Source organism: Primulina tabacum, chromosome 11 (assembly GCF_025594145.1).
Source record: "Primulina tabacum isolate GXHZ01 chromosome 11, ASM2559414v2, whole genome shotgun sequence".
Classification (NCBI taxonomy): Eukaryota; Viridiplantae; Streptophyta; class Magnoliopsida; order Lamiales; family Gesneriaceae; genus Primulina; species Primulina tabacum.
This window is the reverse complement of record NC_134560.1, coordinates 6,951,777-6,969,638: the sequence shown is the minus strand read 5'-3', so window position 1 is coordinate 6,969,638 and position 17,862 is coordinate 6,951,777. Positions and strand designations below refer to the sequence as shown.

The following is a 17,862-nucleotide window of genomic DNA, read 5'->3' as shown; positions in this document are numbered from 1 at the left end:
GACATCCAAATGATTTAGGTAAAACTGAGCCTTTGTTACTTTACAATAAATTATAGTTGGTGATGACGACGAAATTTAAATATTTTAAATCGTAAAATGGCTCAAACGTCAAGTTTCGATTGCTCTATCCAAAAAAAATAATTATTGTACTAGAACAATTTACGTCGGCTTTGATTGGGTTGCAAGGAAAGAAACACAGACTTTAAAAAATTAAATCTTTATTATATTATTTGTTAAGAAACATATGTTATTCTATAGAAGATGCAATGCCTAAAACATCCTTGTTATTTTCAAACATTTGAATTTCAATACTAAATTTAAATAATGTTAAATTTTGTATAATTTTATTTTTTTTTTGAGGAAATAGATTTATTGAGTTAGGCATCTTGCTTTTTCACCCATTAATGGAAAAGAGACTCTTGCAGATGGAGTGGCTGCCATTGCCACCCCTTTTGGATTGATTGGGTTCTGTCCTACAAAATAGATGCTAGATTTAATGCATGAAATATATACACATGTATATACATACAGTGGCGGAGCCAGAAATATGGCTCTGCCCGAGCTGGAATTTTAAACTCTAGAATCTTTAAATATTTTAAATTGATCTACACGGGCTAATATTATATTATTTCAAAATTATACAAAATTTACATATAAATTTTAAAAGAAAAAAAAATTGGGCCACCCGAGCATGTGTCTCCGCCCCTGTATACATATATACACACACACATATATATATAGAGTGTGTCTCTTGTGAGACGGTCTCATGAATATTTATCTGTGAGACGGATCAACCCTACTGATATTCACTATAAAAAGCAATACTCTTAGCATAAAAAATAATAATTGTTTATGGATGACCCAAATAAGATATCCGTCTTACAAAATACGACACGTGAGATCGTCTCACACAAGTTTTTGCCATATATATATATACACGAAAATAAATGAAATTAATTATTGGATTTTTTAGTTTCCTAGATAGCAACAAGCATTTGTTCCCAAGCTCAATAATTGGACAAGTGCGATTTGTAATTATTCCCCTTTGTTCATTCTTTACACTGTAAGCTTTTTTAAGTGGAATGACGGAATATTCAACAAAAATATGATGACTGTCATTTATGCGAACACATTTTGATTTGATTTGTCCATGCTTTATATTTGACACAAAAATATTAAATTTCAGGCCACACATATCACGTTTGAGATCTGATTATAATAGATTTGTTGTACTATAAAAATAAGGACTTTGATTTTTATTTTTTTATTATTATTTGAGTAGAATTATGCATCCTAATGTCCAAAAGTAGGTTACACTAACAACCCTAAACTGAGACGGGGATCATCGATTAATTATTATTATTATTATTTGATTAATTATTATTATTATTATTATTATTATTATTATTTTACTATTTCTCAAAATTTAGTCAGACACTTTGGATAATTTAATTTAATTTAATTTTAAAATATTTGCATGAAAATATGACCAGCTTTTTTTTTTTATGTGTGCACGAGTTTGACTCCTCGTGTTATGGACCAATCAAAATGTGGAGACACGAGCTGGGTGCACGGCAGCTGAATCTAGTGGATCACCTACGGTAACCTAAATTTCCGGTCAGTATTTATTGTCCGGGCCTTATCCGTACGGCTAAATACGGAGATAATCACGGGCTTACCCGGTGGCCGGTGCAATCGCTTTGCCTTTTTCCCCACTAGCAGGCGGCGCGTTTGATTGCATCACCGTTTCTCTATGGCGTGTTCCGTACGCGTCACTCTCTGAACCGCGGACGGGTTTTGTTTAGGAAAGTAAGGGAGAAATAGATCAACGGTTACATCTCGGCATTACTGTCGTGACAACGTACGAAAAGTGAGATGAGAGAAGAAAATGGGAAGCCAAACAGCCCCTTAACCATTTTGGTTTCTCTTTCTGTTTTTTCGTTTTCATATATATGTGCTCATAATGCACCGCTTGTTGTCCCCCCGTTCCCGCATCTTAAGATTGGAAAACTAATAATTTAGTTGACGATTTCTTCGAAATTCTTCACTTTCTGGGCCTTCTTTTTTTGTCTTCAGTTGATGGAGTTGAGGAGCAGAGCTCTCTACTGTTCTTTCTGTGCGGTGGCTGTGTTGTTATGTAGCTCTTTGGTGTTTGCTGGTGACATAGTTCATCAGGATGACGTAGCTCCGAAAAGGCCTGGTTGTGATAACAATTTTGTGCTGGTAAAACTCAAATCTTTCCCACCCCATTGCTCCTTGTGCAATTTGTTTTGTGTTTTGGGAATAGACTGTTTGGGTTCTATCATTTTTGGTACTTGATCAATTTATTTTTTCACTTGCAATTCTTGGCTCTTACAAATCAAAGGTATTTAATTTATGTTTGTTCTTGCTTGTATCTTTGAAGGTTGGTTTGGGCCTTTGGGGAGGTTTGTTATGTAAGCCACCTATTTTATTTTTTTGATATGCGATTTTATATTATCTCTGCCGGTTAGTTATTTTAACACTGACTTACTCTAAATAATCTTGCTATATTTATCATTTTAACTTTTGGGTTCGATATCTTAAATGCCATTATTACTTGAGGAAAGCTAAAATACGGATTATTTGGCAAGTTTTTGTTTTCTACTAAATGGGAACCTTGTCTCCGCAGTAACCTGTTGTATATTTCCTCCTTGCAAATGTTCAGGAAGTCTTTAATCCTTCGTTGATTTCCTTGTTTGATTCTTCTTCTTAGGAAGCCGACATTTTTTTTATGAAATATATACTCATGCTTTTTTTAAAGTCCTGAAGAAAGAGCTTTAGAATTCTGAGAACCATCACTTTTGTCATCCTGGTTGGAAATATAATTTTCCTTCTATTGATAATTGATGCAAATTTTGTTTTATTAAGCAAATTCATAACCTTCTTCTGTTGAAATTTACGGGTGTTTTTACACTTCTTATGATGTTCTAATGAAGCCTATAAAGCACCAATGTTAATCAGGTTAAAGTACCAATTTGGGTTGATGGTGAAGAAATTACGGAGTTTGTGGGTGTTGGTGCTCGATTTGGGCTCACCTTAGAATCCAAAGAGAAGCGTGCCAACCAGATTAGAGTTTCTCTCGCGGACCCTCCTGATTGTTGCAGTGTACCAAAGAATAAGGTCCTTTCTTCCTTACTGAGCGCTTTACTTTATGACCATGACTTTGTGTTCCTCGGACAATTTGTTTTTTGCTGAATATAAAAGCTCTGTAGTAGTCGTTATCTATGGCTTTCCTCACCATTCAGCCCTTCCCCCCCACCCCCCCTCCCCTACCCCCTCTCTTATGTAGCTGACAGGTGAGGCCATCTTGGTGCATCGGGGAAAATGCAGTTTTATTACCAAAGCAAATGTTGCTGAAGCTGCTGGTGCATCAGCTTTACTTATCATAAACAACCAGACAGGTTCGTAATAATCAAACCGATAAACATTTTAGTTAATTTCCTCAAGTTTGTCATGTTAAACTTGGTGGAGATTTTTTCCGGAGCAGAACCAGGAATACATTTAGGTGGACAAATCTAAAATGCTAAAAGTTTTGGTGGCAAAAATATATTTTTTACCGTATTTGTATATGAAAATAATTCGATATTTATACTTGTTGGGTGTTGAAGAAATCATCATACTAAAAATAATCAATTATCATGGGAAAACCATAACCGTAAACAGATTGTGACATTAATTATTATCTTCCATCTTTGATGATTTTACATATTGCCCACTTGATCAAATCAATTTTCAGAACTCTTCAAGATGGTTTGTGAAGCAAATGAAACCGACGTGATTGTTGGAATACCTGTTGTCATGCTCCCAAAAGATGCAGGAAAAAGCTTGAAGCTAAGTATGAGTAACAGCTCAAATGGTAGGACTGTTTTTTTTTTTTCCAATCATTTGAAAATCAAGACCATGTTTGCATTTTTTCGTTTCTGTCAGAATGTGGTTCATATCTTTGCATTTTACTCTAAATCATTCCTTTGTTTTTCAGTTTCAATTCAAATGTACTCTCCACATCGCCCGTTGGTTGATGTAGCGGAAGTGTTTTTATGGCTAATGGCTGTCGGTACCATCTTATGTGCATCTTATTGGTCAGCATGGAGTGCCAGGGAAGCATCTATTGAGCAGGACAAGCTCTTAAAGGTAATGCTTGGTCACACGCCCGCAAATAGTCTTCTTCTTCTTTTTTAATAAATGGCATTGCTAGAAACCACTTTCCAAAAATTTTGAAAAGGGCTGAAACTCTTGTTAATCTCTGTTAATTTAGAAAATAAATATATTTTTATATAGGTGAAGCTAGGGAATCTTTCCTGTAATTCAAATCACATTAAAGTATTATCAAAGATAGATCATAGTTTCAATAAGTATAAATTTTGATTTTTGACTATATTTTATTGAATTTGACAAGCATAAAAGGTATTTCTTAAAAGGTATTTCTTGATGCATCTGTTATGTTATGAGTTGCAGGATGGTTCCGATGAATACCTAAGCAAGGAGACGCATCATTCGAGTGGTGTTGTGGACATCAACATTTTATCAGCAATTTGCTTTATCATGATCGCCTCTTGTTTTTTGCTCATGCTCTACAAGTTTATGTCTCACTTATTTATTGAGATTCTGGTGGTTTTGTTTTGCATAGGTGGTGTAGAGGTACGATTATCTTTGCATAGCTTACGATTATTTACAACCTGTAGGGAATGCTTAATTCATGGGACTGTGTTCTCTATAAGATAATTTCACCAAAACTAGGCACACATTGCGTACTTGCACACTACATTAAGCAGAAGCTGAGTTTTTAAATCTTATTGTCCTACAGGGATTGCAAACTTGCCTGGTTGCTCTATTATCATGGTATGCAATGTGTTTTTAGAATTGTTGTTGATTCTTGGTTCTCTATGAGATAATTTCACCAAAACTAGGCACACATTGCGTACTTGCGCACTACTTTAAGCAGAAGCTGAGTTTTTAAATCTTATTGTCCTACAGGGGTTGCAAACTTGCCTGGTTGCTCACTGTACAATAAAGGCTCTCGTTTGCAACATTATTCATGAGCACAACACAAAATAATTAATATAAAAAGTGTGGTTATAGGGATAAACAAAGTTTTGTATCTGTTTCTTAACAGATTTATGTCATTTTCATGATGGACTGACAATCCTTTGATATAGTTTCAGATGGTTTGAACCTGCTGCAGAGTGCCATGTTAAAGTACCATTTCTTGGAGCCGTTTCATATTTGACACTCGCTGTTTCTCCATTGTGCATATCATTTGCTGTTTTGTGGGCAGTTTACCGCGGCGTCTCCTTCGCTTGGATTGGTCAAGATATACTCGTGAGAATGATTCATCTGTTTATCTAGTTTGATTTGTCTTCATTTTAATGTTGACTTGGAACATTGGACTGAACGAAACCTTACTTTCTTTCCTTCACACCAGGGCATTGCATTAATAATCACCGTTCTCCAAATAATACGAGTTCCGAATCTTAAGGTAGTAATTGGGACTCATCCCAACGCTCAACTAACGTGTGTCCTTTTTCTTGATTTTTCAAAAAAATTAGGACTACTTGTTCACGTCTTTTGGCACTGTTTTTAACCATAATATATTAGATAATATGGTGCAGTAGAGCTATTTTTTGAGATGCACTTGAAGTGATATCAAATATTTGCTTGATATTACGTACTCAGGTGGGAACAGTTTTACTCGGTTGTGCTTTCATGTACGATATTTTTTGGGTCTTCGTCTCCAAGTGGTTCTTCCATAAAAGCGTAATGATAGTGGTGAGTAGTTGTATAAATCTTGAAGAATTATATGGACTGTTCTTGATGTGTTAAAGTCGAGTCAAATTTCAAAGCTACTAAAAACAAGCTTGTCGCTGTGTTTTGTAGGTAGCTCGTGGCGATGGAAGTGGAGAAGATGGGATTCCAATGCTATTGAAAATTCCGAGAATGTTTGATCCATGGGGCGGATACAGCATCATTGGATTTGGTGACATCATCTTGCCAGGGCTATTAGTAGCATTTTCCCTTAGGTTTGTTTCCCGAGCTAGCTGAATCACAAGAAAATCGATAAATATCAGAGCGACCGTAGTTTACACTAGCTGTGCTGTCGGATCACGGAACTGTATCTATTCAATTTGTCTCTTTGCAGATACGACTGGCTTTGCAAGAAAAGTCTAAAAGCTGGATACTTCCTCTGGGCAATGCTTGCTTATGGTTTAGGTATGATTTTAGTTGTGATATGTGAAGGAATCGAGCTGCGTTTTACCAAAGCCTTTTTCTGCACCAGAGGACTCATCTATCTTAGTTCTTGATCAAAAGTTCGTCCGTCTCGTGAAAAACTGTTGCCCGGTGTAATCTTATGTGTTAATTTTTGTTGGATAGGTCTTTTGGTTACTTATGTGGCTTTGAACTTGATGGATGGGCATGGTCAACCGGCCTTACTCTATATCGTTCCTTTCACCCTAGGTACGTTACAAAGTTACTTTTACACTATCATCTGCTATATTGTGTAAATGGGTGTGCATGATGTTTAGGTACATTGATAACATTGGGGAAGACGAGAGGCGATCTGAAGCATCTATGGATTCGAGGGGAGCCCGATGGCAGATTTTGCCCGCACGTTCGACTACATTCCGATGAAAAACAACCAAGTAAAATGTAGAATAATATACTAAAAGTTGGTCATAGAAATACTCATGTCGTGTACATTAGAAGGAAAATGGGTGCTTTGATCAACAGTTTCTTCACTGGTGTGCGTGCATTTATTGCATGGAAGTCTACTTTCACCAGCCCATTTGGATTGTAAATGGGCCTATTTGTTGAGTTGTGTGCTAACCCAACTACTTATTTGGAAAAACCCGATCCAGCCCGTTATCGATAATTGGTGAGTGTTGTCGCTGGTCTTTTTGTTTTTCTGTTGTTTTCTTTTATTTTAATCCCCTTTCTTCTTGTATGAATTTGAAAAGTGAACGATCAAGCTTGGGACAATAATTAATTAAATTAACAAATTATTTTTTTTAATACAGTTTCCAAATTTTTAGTAATAATATATGTAAAAAAATGATATTTACACACTATATTTAGTTAAATTCACCCCAATTGACTTTATCTTGTTTCGTTTTCTTTCTTGATCCATACATCTATTACTTTTCTTTATAATAAATGTTAAATTTTTTTAATAAAATAATGTAATATATTTTTGTTGATAAAAAAGTTAATATTTATAAGTTAATCATCATTTTTATATATATAATATAAAATAACTAAATTATCCATAAAAATACAGGGGTATAAAAAATTTTAATTCGAAATATTTTATGATTTTTTAATATCAAAATTTTGATTGAACAAGTTAATAATAAAATGTGAAGTAAATTAAAATTTGAAATTAAATTGAAGAAGTTCTAACAAATATGAACATAAAAAAATATGAAAGAAATAAAACTCTCATTCTTCTCAATACTCAAATACCGTACCGAAGGAAAATCAATCCAAGCTCAATTTGCGCTTCAAAGTTGAAATTTGTTGAATAAAGGTTTAGAAGATTCACATTTTTGTGTGTTTGTGGATCTTGTCAGCTTCAGTCTCAAATTCAATATCAATGGACGGATATCAGAACTCTTTTCCACGCGTCGATAATTACGTGTTACGTTAAGTACATCGACTTTAATTTGTACTCCTTAGACCACAAATTTGCAAACCACTTGCCATTTCTCAACTTCTTTCTTTTTATTTTTTTCCACCCGTCTTGCATGTCTCATTTTATCACACGCTTTCTTAAAATAATTCTTATCTCACTTTATTCTAAAATACTATTATCTATATACGTCTTATTGATTTAATTTACAATTTATACCAACTTTATCGAAATTACATTAATTTATATTTTGATGTTTACATAGTATATATATAACATACGCAAAGCGTGTGCGTGACAGTTTATATCCTTAATTTATGTGTACTAATATTTGAAGCTGACCCTATCTATATATGCATGTATCTCCGTCTAAATCAATAATGTTTCCGATGCATTTGCTGCAAAACTAAATTTCATTCATTAAATTGAATTTTATTCCCCCTACACAAGCAATTTTTGACAGCCCAATAATGTCCAATAATAAAATGTGTAATAACTAGGAAATTTATGATCACATATATACTGAGCAAAAAATCAACAGCCATGATTTCTCTCGATAGAAAAACATGAAGAAGTAATTTTAAAAACATTTCATTTTCAGTGAAAAAAGAAGAAGAAAACTTTAATGCGGAGGTACAATTATGCCGTCCCTAACTTTGGTATAATTGGACGGATCTGAGTCCACACTTAAAATTATCAGAAGTCAAAGCACCACGGTCCCTGGCACTATTAGAAGTCCAAGCTCACAAAAGGGCCGGGAAATCCGAGCCCACCAACGGGTCGGAAATTCGGAGGCCCGATGCGACTAAGGGATATGAAGTTGTTCTCATCAATAGATAAGAATCCCGATAAATCCGGGATTCGGGTAAATCCAATCAAGATAAGGTTAGAGTTCTAGCCGTCGTTGAGACAGAATCATAGTGTTTACAATCTCCTATCTCAAGTAGGACTCTATCTCAGTAGGAGTCTTATTCCAGCAAAGTGACTAATCCCCCCTCTATAAATATCAGTTATGTGATACGGTTTACAGATCAACACTCTCTTACTCATTTAGCATTGTTATACTTCACTCTTAAGTTTGCTCCACGAACTGACTTAAATATCGGAGAGGTCACGCTGGAAAACTCTTCAGCGCCCCCTACCCCTGTTTCTGTCTGTGCAGAACCCAGAAATCCGACCCGACCCATTCAACCGTGAAGATATGAAGATCCGCTCTCCAGACCGAACTCGATGTAAAATTTTAATATCATCAAATTATAACATGGAGGACACATAAGCACTAAATTTGTCAAAAAATTTAAAGTTATAGAATTATAATTAAAATTTAAAAACACTGAAATCAAAATCGCAAACAAAAAAAACAAACAAAATGACAATTTTCCTAAGTTTTTATCGAGATAATTAAGAGCTCCACTCAAGTATATTAATTCAAGAACATCATTTCTATGTTAGTCTTATAATATTTTTGTATAAAATCATATAAAATACAACACACCGAAAGTGTAAAATCCCCAACTCCCAACTGTCTTATTAAAGTTAGCCTTATCCATAAAGTTTGATAAACCATCAAAATTTCATAAAAATTAATGAAAATTTTAGTGCCAAGTCTTCACAAGTAATAAAAAGTCAACCCCACCTCATCTGCACACCACCCATGTCTGTTGGGAGGATGAACAATATTATCCACTTAACCTCCTTTCTCACGCCTCTGTGGGTTGAGTGCCGCAAGAAGAATGAACACCAATTATCGAGCGACCAAAAAAGTATTAGATTTTCATATTTTGTTTTCACTCATATATAAGTAACGGTGTAGCCAAACAAAAGAGGAGAAATCACCCATTATGAGTTCTGAGAGTGTTAACCAAACACGTCTCAGTGACTTTCATCGTGCTATTCAAATAATATTTCTTCTCAATAAATATAAATATGAGCAGGTCTCTTGTGAGACGGTCTCACGAATCTTTATCTGTGAGATGGATTAACCCTATCGATATTCACAATAAAAAGTAATACTTTTGGCATAAAAAATAATACTTTTTCATGGATGACCCAAATAAGATATATGTCTCACAAAATACGACCGGTGAAATCGTCTCAAACAATTTTTTGTCGTTGTTGAATCTATAAGACGATATTTTTATTTAAAAAATTTTGATTTCTACTCTTAAATTTAGGAAATAAGGGAAACACTAAATTTCATTTTTTTTAAAAAAAAAAAAAAAACGAAAAGTATTTTGATTATTTGTGTGGTGCATTAGATTCAGTGAGTCACCAAACATTGCAGCTTTCTCACCCGTAATCCGTAAATAACATGGAGACATGCTCCATCGGCTTTATCTACTGGAACTAGTCGATTATACATATAAGAAAATAGAATTGCATGTGTTCGCGAAAAAAATAGTAAATATATTGATTTAATTAGCAGCTTTGCCATTCTTCTTTCTCAAACCGATGTCACGCACTGATTTATAGTTTATTTAATATCGAAATGTCATTCATAACAAAATCTTATATTCGAAATTCAATTATAACAAATATTTCAATCCAAAATCATAAAAACCCAAAGTTTTTCACGTATATCACTAAATTTTTTGTAATTGACAAATAACGGCAAATTTTGAAAAACCTTTGACAAATCAACATCTACTTAGGTTCAAAGTATCTTCTTTGCATCACGTTAACTTTAGCTATAGGAAGAATCGGTTGATTGAGAAAGAACTTTTTTTTACTAAAAAAAAATATTTTTGTTTAAAATAAGAGTTGAAATGATTGAATGTTGAAAATAAGAGTTGTAAATATTGAAAATTAGTGTGTGATGATGTATTTAATGATGTATTTATTTTTGAATTATTTCTAAATAAATTCTGTAAATAGGTTTCTCAATTTGTGAAGAAAACACACAATTGAGTAGACAAAATTTTATAAAGTATGTAGTTTAATATATTTTGCGAGTTTGAGATTTTTACTTTTTACCGTAAATTTCTACTTTCAACACGTTACTCGAAGGTTCGATTCTCCATATTTTTCCAAGCTCCAAAACACAAAAAAATGTAAGAATATTCAAAATTAGGAATATTTATTTTACTGTTTATTTATTTTTATTATGTATATATTTAATATATAATATCGTATTATTATATAAAAGGAGTTTATGACACCTCATTATAATAACATGATGTAATTATATTATTACACTACTTATATAACTTTATTGTGTTACTGTTTATTTCTTGTATATATGTATTTGAATAATATCATGTTATTATATAAAAGGATTTTATGAAATCTCATTATAATAACGTGATGTGATTATTCCACTGTTTATATATTTTTATTGTGTTATATAATAATTATATATATTTGTATAATGTCATGGTATTATATAAAAGGAGTATCTGACACATCATTATAATATTGTGATGTGATATACATAATCATTTAAACATGTACCATAAAATTTACATATACATACATTTATTTTTTAAGATTTTGTAACGGTCATAAACGACTAGTTTTTACCCAATAAATATGATCTACAAATACATTCAATAACTCCAAACTTACTCTTTCTCCCTAAAAAATTTCTTCATCAAAATTTTCGAAGAAGAAGAAGAAGATGGTTCTTTCAAGGTTATTTTGTATAATTATTTTGGCTATTATACTCACTAGTCTTGTATTTATCGGAGAATATCCACCTCGCGTTTTTCTTTATTTTTAAAAATGCTTGTACTTATAATTTATCTGTACTTTTTATTGCCATATTAAAAGTACCACCATGTTATTGTCATAATTTATCCGTTACTTTTTAAGAAGATGATAAAATGCATTGTTATTTTTCTAGTACCACCATGTCAAATTTGTCAAAGCTCGAATTTGTTGCGCTCGACATTGACATTGTGGAAAAAAACTATATGTCGTGGACTCTCGATATAGAAATGCATCTTCAGTTATTGGGTCTAAGTAAAACCATTAAAGAAAATGATATCTCATCATCACAAGAAAAGGCAAAAGCTATAATATTTTCGCGTCGACATTATGATGAAGGATTAAAATATGAATATCTCATTGAAAAAGATCTCATGGTTTTATGGAAATGATTAAAAGAAATATTTGAACATATAAGAGAAGTTACACTTCTGACCGCCCGTGATGAATGAAATATGTTAAGATTCCGAGATTTTAAGAAAGTCACTGATTACAATTCTGCGATATATCAAATAATATCGCAATTAAAATTTTGTGGACATGAGGTTACAGAATCGAAAATGCTTGAAAAAACATTTTCCACTTTTCACGCATCAAATATAACTCTACAACAATAATATAGAGTGCGTGGATTTACGAGATATTATGAACTTATCGCATGTCTTCTTGTGGCGGAAAAGAACAATGAGCTGCTAATGAGAAATCATCAATCCCGACCCACTGAATCAACAGCATTTCCCGATCTTATAATCAAGAAAATTAGAATTGATAATGCTGGTGAATTTACTTCTCAGACTTTCAATGATTATTGTATGTCAATGGAAATCACTGCTGAGCATCTTATTGCTCATATACATACACAAAATGGATTAGCTGAATCATTGATCGAACATCTACAACTGACTGCTAGACCAATGATTATGAAAACAAAACTCTCTGTTTTTATATGGGGACATGCAATTCTACATGTTACTGCATTAATTCGCATCAGACCAAGTACATATAATAAATACTCACCATTACAGCTTGCTTTTGATAAATAACCATACATTTCTCATCTGAGAATTTTTGGATGTATGTTATATGTGCATATTGCACCACCTCAACGAACAAAAATGGGACCTTAAAGAAATATCAGAATTTATATTGGTTATGATAGCCCATCAATCATTCGATATCTTGAGCCTCAAACAGGCGACGTGTTTACAGCATGTTTTGCTGATTGTCATTTTAATGAGGAAATCTTCCCAATATTAGGGGGAGAAAAGAAACATATCGAAAAGAAAATTACATGGTGTACATCATCATTGTTACATCTGGATCCAATAACTAAAAAAATGTGAAAAAGATGTACATCAAATTGTGCATTTGCAAAGAATAAAAAATCAAATACCAGATGCATTTGCAGACACAAATGGGGTAACTAAATCATATATACATGTTGTAAATGCCCCTGATCGAATTGAAATTCCAAAGAAACAAATTGAAGGCACTCATGATGTCATAAAACGATTGAAGCGTGAAAGACCAATCGATTCCAAAGATAAAAATCCTCGAAAAAGAAAAAGTATAGAGAAACACGATGATTACAAAATAGATAATGATATTCCGGCATTCCCAAATCGGATATGTATTTACTCGTGGATGCATTGCAATTTCTTGCGTTCACAGAAACAAACACCCGTAACAACTTCATCAAATAACTACGAGATTATTGCACTACATGAAGCAAGTCGTGAATGTATGTGACTAAAATCAATGACCGAACATATCTAATCTCATGCGGATTATTATTCGACAAGAAGCTTGTGACACTATATGAAGATAATGTTGCATGTCTTACTCAAATGAAAGAATAATACATAAAAGGCGACATAACTAAACATATTCCTCCTAAGTTCTTCGCATTCATTAAGGAGCTTGAGAAGAATAAAGATATTGATATTCTTCACATTCAGTCAAGTGAAAACTCATCATATCTCTTCACAAAGACACTTTCTACGACAATATTTAGAAAACATATATATAATATTGGGATGCGCAATCTACGAAATTTGTGAAGAATCATTCGTGTTAACATGAGGGGGAGTTTACGTGACTGCACTCTTTTTCTCTTACTATGGTTTTTATCCCAATGGATTTTTTCTAGTAAGATTTTTAACGAGTAAGTATAAAAACACGTAATGAAGACAATCATTGTATCATGATCATCATCACATGGGAGAGTGTTGAAAATAAGAGTTGTAAATATTTAAAATTAGCGTGTGATGATGTATGTAATGATGTATTTATTTTTGGATTATTTTCAAATAAATTCTATAAATAAGTCTCTCAATTTGTGAAAAAACACACAATTAAGTAGACAAAATTTTATAAATTATGTAATTTAATATATTTGTGAATTTAAAATTTTTATTTTTTACCATAATTTTTACTTTTAACAATTTATTTTTTTTCTAATGAAACATTGTTTTATATTTTACGTTAACAAGAAAAAAGATTTGCTTTTGTCGACTTTTAGGTCACAATGGGATTTATATATTTTTTTATGAAAATAAAATATTTTTTAATATTATAAACAAAATTGTCTCTGCCAAAGCAAGCATTGAAGTCTTGAACCTTCCCAACCGAAGGAGAAGTGGGCCCCACTCCATCTCCCAACCTCCATGAATACAGAATATATATCGCATGCAGATAGCAGCATTCACTCCTAACACAGACGCATAATGGGGAAAACCGCCGCTGCCTCCGCCGCCCGTTTCCCGTCCATAGAGAAATGCGACACCTCCTCCTCGAACCGTCACTCCATCGCGGCGGACCTCGATGGAACTCTCCTCATCTCCCGCTCCTCATTCCCGTACTTCATGCTGGTCGCCATTGAAGCCGGGAGCTTCCTCCGGGGGCTAATACTTCTCCTCTCATTTCCTCTCATCGTCATAGCCTACATCTTCATCTCCGAAGCCCTGGCCATACAGATGCTGATCTATATCTCCTTCTCAGGACTCAAAGTGCGTGACATTGAGCTAGTGTCTCGCGCGGTGCTGCCAAAGTTCTATGCTGGTGACGTTAGGGCTGAGAGTTACGAGGTCTTTGACAAGTGTAAGAGGAAGGTGATTATAACGGCTAATCCGACGATAATGGTGGAGCCGTTCGTGAAGGAGTTTCTTGGGGGAGACAAGGTGATCGGGACGGAGATCGAGGTGGATCCGAAAACGAGGAGGGCCACGGGGTTCGTGAAGAAGCCGGGCGTGCTGGTGGGGAAATGGAAGAAATTGGGGGTGTTGAAAGAGTTCGGCGAGGAGACACCAGATATTGGGATCGGAGATCGGGAATCTGATCATGATTTCATGTCCATTTGCAAGGTAATTCATCTTCCTTATTTTAAATCTAAAAAAATTTGGTCTATTTCCGTGGAAATGACTTCTCGATGAAATTGATTCATAATTGCTTCATGATGATTTATGCGGTGAAAAACTTGTGAATTTTACTTGAAATGCTATCGAAAGATAGCATACAGATGATTTTGTTTTCAGTAGTTGAAATAAAGAATAACATTCCCCCTTTTTTCCATCGCATTTCGATTTGTGTTGGGCAATAGGGTACAGAAATAACTCGTACGACTTCACGCAGGTAAAAAATAAAATCGCTTTGTTCTTTCAAAGTACAAAAGGTGATTTTATAACCTAGCTTTCAAACTATACAAGTTAATAAAATTGAAGGTAAAGAGAGATCGGGCTTGTAATTCTGTGGTCTCATCCGTCAGATTTCGATCCTATTATGCGCATGTGTTGTAATAAAAAAAAATTAAGATAAAGACAAACCATTTTTTAGTGGACAAATCTTGACCCAAATGGCATAAAATATTTGTCAATAACATAATTCATAATTATTATGTGAATACGACTCTGATTTAAGGGAGAAGTGATGTGGGTACACTTTAATTGCAAGAATCCTCGATCTGATGTTGATTTTGTTCGCATAATTCCAATTTTTACGAGGAAAGGATCGTGCTAATGATGATATTCTTTCTTGCCAAGTTTTGGGGCTCATTTGTTTATCAACATCTCCGTAAAACTCTTGTCAAAATCTTATTATATGGTCATTGTGGAAAAAAGAAAAGAAAAGAAAAGAAAAGCGATTGCCGATATTTGCAGTTGTGTTGTTTGCATCCTTTTGTATTTCACAGGCATTAAATGTTACCACATGCCAGTGATAATACTGAGGAGCGATGCACTAAATGTGGTGGGTGAGGCTGTAAATGACTTGAGAGAAAAGGGGCCACAACATTTACCATTACATTTGTCATGACCCAAACTAGTTGAACAGGGCACGTGTCAAACTTTATTCCAAGACTTACCGACTAAGCCTATTTTAAAACTAATTGTTGAAATATATCCGATGTTATCAGATTAGTAACATATTATTTCTTTTGAGTTCTCTATAAAATTATTGTGGGACCCATGTATTCACATTATACGTGGTGTGCGGTATGAACTTCGTATTATGAAGTCTTGATTTAATTCCAGGATACATACGTTGAAGTTTTTGCCTAACTGATTTCTTCATCACAATTTAATTTTAAACCATGCCGGACAGGAGGGATACATGGTGCACCCAAGTCAAACAGCTAGGCCACTGCCACTTGATCGCCTGAAAAGCCGACTGATTTTCCACGATGGTCGATTAGTCCAGCGCCCGACACCGCTCAACGCCCTCATCACCTACATTTGGCTGCCATTTGGATTCATACTATCCATAATTCGTGTGTATTTCAACCTTCCCCTGCCTGAACGAATAGTACGTTACACATATGAAATGCTTGGTATTCACTTGGTTATCAAGGGCAACCCGCCTCCTGCGCCTTCCCGTGGCACCCCAGGCAACCTTTATGTATGCAACCATCGCACTGCACTAGATCCTATTGTCATTGCCATCGCTCTAGGCCGTAAAGTTTCATGTGTGACATACAGTGTCAGCAAGCTTTCTAGATTCCTCTCACCAATCCCAGCTATTGCCTTAACTCGTGACCGCGAGGCAGATGCTGCTATGATCAAGGCCTTACTCCAAAAAGGAGACCTAGTTGTTTGCCCTGAGGGGACCACTTGCAGGGAGCCATATCTACTGAGATTTAGCGCCTTGTTCGCTGAATTGAGCGACAGAATTGTGCCAGTGGCAGTCAACCTTAAGCAAAACATGTTCCATGGCACAACTGTGAGGGGTGTCAAGTTCTGGGATTGTTACTACTACTTCATGAATCCCCGACCGACGTACGAGATCACATTTCTCGAGAGGCTTCCGGAGGAGATGACTGTGAAGGCCGGCGGAAAATCATCGATCGAGGTGGCTAATCATGTGCAGAAAATCTTGGCTGGTTCACTCGGATTTGAGTGCACTCAGTTGACTAGGAAGGACAAGTATATGATGCTTGGTGGAAATGACGGGAAAGTGGAATCAATGAATTCCAAGAAATGAAAAAGGCCCAAGTTTGTCCATCAATAATTTGGGGTTCCGAGTGAAAAGTGGATACAAATATAGTTTTATAGGTATGGGCATGAAGTATTAAAACCAAATATTATTTTGTCCAAGAATAACTGATGCATGATCTTGGTCATTTGTTGGATGTTTGTAAAATTACTAGTTTTCTTCTCGTCTTTTATGATGAAATATCTACTGGGTTTGTTTACATTACCTCAAATCCAAAAGCTATTCAAACCTTTTTTTACCGATACTCCGAGAGCGAGCTATTTTGCCTTGTCAAAATTCCAGTGGATTATATACAAACACTTGGCAGTATTTTATTTGCTTGGTTTAATTTAGACAATAAATTATGCTGTGTAATGATGTTTTTAAAGTCATGATTGCTAAAACATTACTTTTATTATTAATTTAAAAATGTCAATTGTCAATTGTCAATTAACCTCAATTAGTGCCAAAAAAGGCCGACAATATTGTTCAATGCCGACAGTATTTGTGTCACAAATAAAAGAGTTATAGTATAACTAATCGATGCACAAGTCCACCCAAAACCACATTGATTGGGATAGTTTTTCTGATATGATTTTGTTTCATTTTCGTTTTACATCTAATTTAATTTTAAAATTTTATCTTATTTATTTATTTTAATAAAAAACTTATTAAATGCAGATTTCTGTATCACGAATTAAATTCTTCCATTTTCTTTTCCTTCTTGATGAGGCTATTAAAAATTGATGTACAATTTAAATGGTTGGTGGGAAATTTTAATGTGGTGTGTGTGATGAAATTTAAAATGTAAGTTGGATCAAATTACTGCATTTAAAATTGAGCTAGATATATGGTAATAAATCAATTCAAAATCTTAAGATATAGCAATAGCGTATGATATATGTTAAAAACTTGTGTGAGACGGTCTCACGGGTCGTATTTTGTGAAACAGATATCTTATTTGTGTTATCCATGAAAAAATATTATTTTTTATGGTAAGAGTATTACTTTTTATGGTGAATATCGGTAGGGTTGACTCGTCTCACAGA

General features: G+C 34.2%; 2 protein-coding genes across 2 annotated transcripts; both read left to right on the top strand.

Moving 5' to 3' along the window:
- The first annotated feature begins 1,570 nt into the window (after positions 1 to 1,570).
- Positions 1,571 to 6,907, top strand: LOC142517785 (signal peptide peptidase-like 4). Its single transcript, XM_075620238.1, has 14 exons — positions 1,571 to 2,223; positions 2,983 to 3,141; positions 3,311 to 3,422; positions 3,758 to 3,877; positions 4,001 to 4,152; positions 4,477 to 4,659; positions 4,826 to 4,860; positions 5,178 to 5,340; positions 5,444 to 5,497; positions 5,695 to 5,787; positions 5,896 to 6,038; positions 6,158 to 6,228; positions 6,391 to 6,474; positions 6,543 to 6,907. Exons 1-14 carry the CDS (start codon positions 2,080 to 2,082, stop codon positions 6,668 to 6,670), a joined length of 1,641 nt encoding a protein of 546 aa, XP_075476353.1. The 5' UTR covers positions 1,571 to 2,079; the 3' UTR covers positions 6,671 to 6,907.
- A 7,139-nt stretch (positions 6,908 to 14,046) lies between these two features.
- On the top strand, positions 14,047 to 17,076 carry LOC142517681 (putative glycerol-3-phosphate acyltransferase 8). The gene is made up of 2 exons (XM_075620060.1): positions 14,047 to 14,712; positions 15,947 to 17,076. The coding sequence occupies exons 1-2, from the start codon at positions 14,077 to 14,079 to the stop codon at positions 16,820 to 16,822; spliced, it is 1,512 nt and encodes a 503-aa protein (XP_075476175.1). The 5' UTR covers positions 14,047 to 14,076; the 3' UTR covers positions 16,823 to 17,076.
- The last annotated feature ends 786 nt before the right edge of the window (positions 17,077 to 17,862 follow it).

Bases quoted from the DNA above. Each gene is read 5' to 3' on its own strand.
- LOC142517681 (XM_075620060.1), top strand. From the start codon at position 14,077: ATGGGGAAAACCGCCGCTGCCTCCGCCGCCCGTTTCCCGTCCATAGAG. The intron at 14,713-15,946 runs GTAATTCATCTT...CATGCCGGACAG, and splicing joins ATTTCATGTCCATTTGCAAG to GAGGGATACATGGTGCACCC.
- LOC142517785 (XM_075620238.1), top strand. From the start codon at position 2,080: ATGGAGTTGAGGAGCAGAGCTCTCTACTGTTCTTTCTGTGCGGTGGCT. The intron at 4,660-4,825 runs GTACGATTATCT...ATTGTCCTACAG, and splicing joins TTTGCATAGGTGGTGTAGAG to GGATTGCAAACTTGCCTGGT. The intron at 5,341-5,443 runs GTGAGAATGATT...CCTTCACACCAG, and splicing joins GGATTGGTCAAGATATACTC to GGCATTGCATTAATAATCAC.